This window comes from Panicum virgatum, chromosome 5N, assembly GCF_016808335.1.
Source record: "Panicum virgatum strain AP13 chromosome 5N, P.virgatum_v5, whole genome shotgun sequence".
NCBI lineage: Eukaryota > Viridiplantae > Streptophyta > Magnoliopsida > Poales > Poaceae > Panicum > Panicum virgatum.
In genome coordinates, this window is record NC_053149.1 from 63,631,312 (window position 1) to 63,637,223 (window position 5,912).

Sequence of the window (5,912 nt, forward strand, 5' to 3'; positions counted from 1 at the left end):
GCCAAGCATTGCAAGCTGGACATCGATTTTTCATGTAAGGCGGATTATATTTCTTAGAGCTCTAATATTCAAACACCTGGATTGTGAGCTGAGAGTGAGAGGTGTCGCCCCTCTGAGGCCGATGGTTGATGATGAGTTGACCTGGTGTTGTAAACAAACGACACGATCGGATCCAGAGTCTGTCCTATCCTAATTTAGGCTATGAGATGTTTGCAGCCATGCCATTAGCAATCGGTCACAGTAAAAGCACAAGTTGCTTACACCCCCGTATAGTATCAATATCTTCTGTACTACATGATTTATATATTTTTAGTACACCACCGAAATTCGGTGCCGACTAGGTCCTCTGTTACGCCTAGATCCTCCAACTGAAACCAACCAAAAAATTCAGTAGTCCCAGTACTGCCTTCCAGGGCACACTGGAAAGAAGAAAAGAAAGAAAGAAACTAGAGGTCAGCAGCTAACTGATCATGCAGGGAGGGAGCTGAATGATTGGCGGGGGCGGGGGCGCGGGCGTGAGTTGTATGCGCATATTTGCATCTGCGCGTTTCCCTCGAGCCGCCTCCTGCTGCCCCTCCCTCTGTCCTCTTTCCTACTGCTGGTCATCCTCCTGCCTGCCGTTCCCATCCATTTCTTTGGAGTTCTGCCCGTCAACTGCACGCAGCCTGACCAAGAACACCGCGCCTCCGTCCGATCGGTGGCCACCGAATGCGGCGGGCGCCGAGTTGCCGACTAGGATCCTTACCCCCAACTGAAAACCAACCAAAAAATTCAGTAGTCCCAGTACTGCCTTCCAGGGCACACTGGAAAGAAGAAAGAAAGAAAGAAACTAGAGGTCAGCAGCTAACTGATCATGCAGGGAGGGAGCTGAATGATTGGCGGGGGCGGGGGCGCGGGCGTGAGTTGTATGCGCATATTTGCATCTGCGCGTTTCCCTCGAGCCGCCTCCTGCTGCCGTCCTCCTCTGTCCTCTCTTCCTACTGCTGGTCATCTCCTGCCTGCCGTTCCCATCCATTTCTTTGGATTTCTGCCCGTCAACTGCACGCAGCCTGACCAAGAACACCGCGCCTCCGTCCGATCGGTGGCCACCGAATGCGGCGGGCGCCGAGTGCGATTTGACGAGCCCAGGGATTATAAATTATGTTCTTCAAATAATAACGCAAAGAGATAGGGCGAGTTGACCGAACCCCAGCTCAGCTTCAGCACGATGCGTGGGCAGATAATAAAGCCTTCTTTTGCAAAGAAAAAAGAAAATAAATTAAGAGATAAAGCCTTCACACCCACAGGATCAATTCATTAGCCACGGCCAATCACTGTTAGGGTTTAGAAAAAGCATGCCCCTGACCTACCTACTAACTGGTAGCCTCCTCCTGCTGCTGCTGCTTTGACTGAGGATTAACTTTCTCTGAGGCGTGGCCAGCGTATTACAGTAATTGGAGTGGGGCATTTCTTTTTTTTCTTTTTTCCTTTGCTAGTATTAGGTTCTTTCGAGATGCCTTCAGGAATGCATATTTAGGCTGGCCTAATCGCTTAGCTGCCCATTTGTTTATGGCCCTGTACTGCGCAGAACTACCAGGCCTGCTGTGATTTGTATAAGCTTATTAGCGTGTCAACATCTGCGGTGTTCGGCGCCACGCCATTACGAGCAGGGGAGGACGGCTGCCTGTAAACGCATTCGTTCACTTGGTAGGTCCATTACGAATCTCGTGGTGTATTCGCTTAACGCAGACGATGCAGTAGCAGTGTTTAGTTTTCTCGTAGTTGACGTCTGCTCATGACATGATTATATGTCATTTGCTGGTATGCATGTCAGTATGTGTCGTCTTAATACGTCTGCTATTGAGTTAAGTCGTCTGTTTTTTTGGGGTGTACTATGATTTTAAAAGGCCAAAGTTCAAAAAATTGATCAACAAACAAACAAATTGTATGCAGAATACTGTGTAAATGTTATATTGGTATATTCGTATCTACAACATCCATTAACATAAAATTAATTTTGCAGAAATTACCAATGCATTGTGAAATTATTAACAGTCAAAGTGTACCTCGAACCACTTTTTAAACCCAACGCCAATTTTATGTTGTACTCTCAAACCCAACACCGATTTTAGCTTGCACTACCAATCCGAAGATTTCATTCAAAAAGTGTTACATCCAACATCTTTCAACCTATTCGGCTGGCTAGTGGCTAGTGCTGATTTAATTTGTTGTTAAGAGAAAAAATACTGCTGGCTGGCTGATGGCTGGTGCTGATTAGGTATAAGAGAAAAACACTGCTGACTAGCCGAACAAAGTGTTTCATCCTACCACACGATCGACCACCTATATAGACGGTTTTATAATGACAGACCTAGATGTAAAAAGGCAGATCTTTGTTAGATATTAGATATGCGGATGCAACACTCCTAATTTGTTTGTTCTTTTAGAACGGTTCCTAGTTTGTTTGAAACGGGCACTTCGGTAACAATTCATATGGATAGGTTGAGAAAATAGTCTTTTCGCTCAAAATTTTGTTAACTCACGTTTTATACTATGTTTTATACTATGGATGGTTTTTTCTCCTCAAACGACCAATGCAAGCTCAAAATGTAGATTCTTGTGTAGCCACGAATGGAGGCTTTCGAGGGGAAGCAAAATCGTCGCGCGTGAGCATTTCGACGGCAGGGTACAAATCTGGTACTGATACCGGATGAATTTCAAAGAATCAATCGCAGTATGTATTATATTACACAATCCTTCCTTTCGCGTGACATTATGTATTGTACACCGGACTCTGTCACCGGCGTGAGACCGACGGGAGAGCGGGGAGCCCCACATGTCGGCGTCAGGCCGCTGACAGCCACCCCACGCGCAAACCAATCAAACGACTTTAATTTGGTTTCAACTATTGCTGCGGCTGCTACCTTCGCTCCTACCCGTTGAACGCACCACCAAACCATCCCTGTTCTAACTTCTACCACCCCAAAAAAAAAATCAACTCTCCAAATCAAAGCTTTGACAAAGCGCACGAGAAGAGGAAGAGAAGAAAGAAACGGCGTTGAACGGTTCAGCAGCCGTGGCGGACGGAGCCTCGCCGGCGCTCCTCGTACCAGCAGATGCAGCTCAGCGCGACGAGCACCTCCACGATGGCCGCCTCCGCCTTCTCCTTGTCCGCCCACCGCAGCGTCTGCAGCGCGTACACCCGCGGCGCGCCGTCGAACCGGCGCGTCCGGTCCATGTTCCGCTCCGCCTGCCACTGCGCCGTGTCGCGCGCCATGGGGCCCAGCCACGCCATGATGCGCTCCACCGCGTCCTTCCACCCCCGCGCCAGGCCCTCGTCCAGGGGGCCCGGGTCGCGCCACCACTCCCGCAGCTTCGACCGCACCGCCGCCCGGAGCTTCGCCGGGAGCATCTCGTACATCTCCGCGCGCTCCGCGGCGGCCTCTTCCTGCCGCCCCTCGGCCTCCATCCGGAGCAGCTCCTCCGCGGACACGATCACGTTCGCGTACTGCTGGTCCAGCCCCGCGCCGCCGACGGTGCTGGGCGGCGCGTCCAGGACCTTGCGCCGGTCGGTGGGGGATTTCTGGCCGGACGGGCGCACGCCGATGATCGGGCACGAGTTGCTCATCGGCGGGTGGACGCGGGATGGGCCGTCGCGACGCGTGATCGGACCCGACGACGCCCTCGCCTTCCCCGACCGCGGGTGCAGCAGCTTCGATAGCCGGGTCTGGACGCTGTCCGTGGTGGCCGCCGGCAGCGGCGGCGGGAGGCCGGGCACGAACGGGCCGAAGATGGTGCAGATGCGGACGAACACCGCGCAGGCGGCGCGCGCCATGAGGCCGACGGCCTTCTCGTAGCTCTGGTTCCACAGGGACTCCTCCTTGAGACGCTTCACCTTGAGCCGCTGCGTCTTTAGCTCTTGCCGGAGCGACTCCGCGCCGATCGAGTCCCCGGCCTGCTGCTGCTGCGCCGCTGCCACCGCCGCCGCCGCCGCCGCCGCCTGTGGGTGCTGCGGGATCGGCCCGCTGAGGCGGCTCCATCCCCGGACGTTCATCTTCCGCTCGGTGGACTCCATCTCGTCGAGCGCCTCCATTTCGGAGCAGAGCTTGGCCGTGGCCGCGACGAGGCGCTCCATCTTCTTGGCCTTCACCCTGAGCCCCTTGGCCAAGAGCGGGTCCAGCCGCGCGTCGTGCTGCCCGTCCTTGAGGGACCGGTACACCCCGCCGAAGTCGAGGCCGCACCGCAGGCCGAGCCGCGCGACGGCGGCCGCCGCAGCGTCCAGCGACACGACGAGCTCGGCGCAGGCCAGCCGGAGGAGGAACGCCTGGTCGGTGGAGTTGAGGTAGGCGACGCCCGGCGAGCGCATGGCGTCGGAGCGCAGGCGGGAGAGCTCCTGGTCCGACAGCGACCGGTGCAGCGACAGCAGCTGGGACATGGCCGCCGCCGCCTCGAACGCCAGGATCCCCAGCGACGCCTGCGGCCCCGCCGGCAGCCGCAGATCGACGGGCAGCCACGGCTTGTGCACAACCATGGATGAATGAATGAGACGAGTCCCCCCCTCTCTCTCGCAGCTCAATCTCTTGTTCCTCCTGCAACCACCCCGACCGAAGCTCCCCTCTCCTCAATGACTAGCTAGCTATATCACCGGACATGAGGAAGAGATTCCGCTAGGCAGAGCTTCACCGCTGTTCGCTGGTACTCCACGATCCCCCAACCTCCACGCGGTTTTGCGCGGGTACCGGTTTGGCTGGGTCGGTATGGGTGACACTCACTTTTATACCGCCGCTGGTGGACTGGTGGTGATCTAGCCGCTAGCTCTTTCACGCTGGCCCAGCGATCAGCGACGGCGCGCGCGCATCCAACTTATTGCCGCTGCCCCTGGAGCTGGAGAGATAGCAAGGCGGGGGTGGCGATGGCGATGGCGATGGCGACGGCGACGGCGTCGCGAGTTCTGATAAGTAGCCGAGCACGAGGACGACACGGACGCCCCGTGGGAATGCCTGGCCCGGATGGTAGGCGCGCGCTTACCAGACGATGCAGCGTTGGTTGGATCGTCTTGATTGGGGGAGCGCCGGCTTTTGTTTATTTATTCCTGGGATCGGGTGGGGGCTTCGCGAGCGAGCGAGCTCGTGTTATTTTATTTTAAAGTAATTCAAATCACAAAGCCGGACGGGGATGAGTTTGGCCTGGCCCGGTCCGAGGTTACGGACAAAGCGAGTTGCTTAACCCACTGGATTCGAGCGTTTCCACCACTAACCAATCAGTCGTCGGTCTCTGGGAGCGAAAGGATTCTTATCGGCGAAAAAATTGACATATTAGAACTGTAAATATTAACCACTCACGGGTATGTCACTTTCTGTGAATGATACTGTGGGACTGTCTATATCTATGAAATATGGTTCCGATGGCAAAACTGTAAAGACCAAAATTTGCAGTTCCATTTTTTGCAATTCCAGACTTGAATCCCGGAGAATTTGTGCCTTTCTGGGGCTGAGCCGTGCCGGAACGCAAGGCGCAAGGTTGACCATCACCTGGGACAACGGCGGGAATTCGGAGGTTTTACTACGGGTTCGTTCAAACCGGAATGCGCGTTGAACGTCATCGGCTTGCTTCGCGAGTGAAGCTATGCGTTTATGGCTACGAGCCTAGGCCATGGCTGCGTTCACATACCGCCGAAAAAAAATGTTGTCGCCCATCCTTCTCGGTCTCCTCTTAAAATTCTGAAAGCCGGAGGGCATGCACATGGCCGGGATCAGCGTTCAGCTGAATCTTTGCATATGCAGCAAGGCACCTAGGGTGGTGCGTGTTTTACTTAAGAATTAAGTTCTGATATAATTTAGCTAGACAGTTAGTACGGCTGCATGGAAGAAAATTGCTGTGATGAATCTAATATAAAGTCTATAAATCCGTTCCAGCACTAATGCTGCTTTCCA

The 5,912-nt window shown here is 54.3% G+C and overlaps 1 protein-coding gene across 1 annotated transcript; it reads right to left on the reverse strand.

Moving 5' to 3' along the window:
* Positions 1–2,677: 2,677 nt before the first annotated feature.
* On the reverse strand, positions 2,678–4,908 carry LOC120676397 (protein PSK SIMULATOR 1-like). Its single transcript, XM_039957662.1, has one exon. It carries the CDS (start codon positions 4,508–4,510, stop codon positions 3,047–3,049), a length of 1,464 nt encoding a protein of 487 aa, XP_039813596.1. The 5' UTR covers positions 4,511–4,908; the 3' UTR covers positions 2,678–3,046.
* Positions 4,909–5,912: the final 1,004 nt, after the last annotated feature.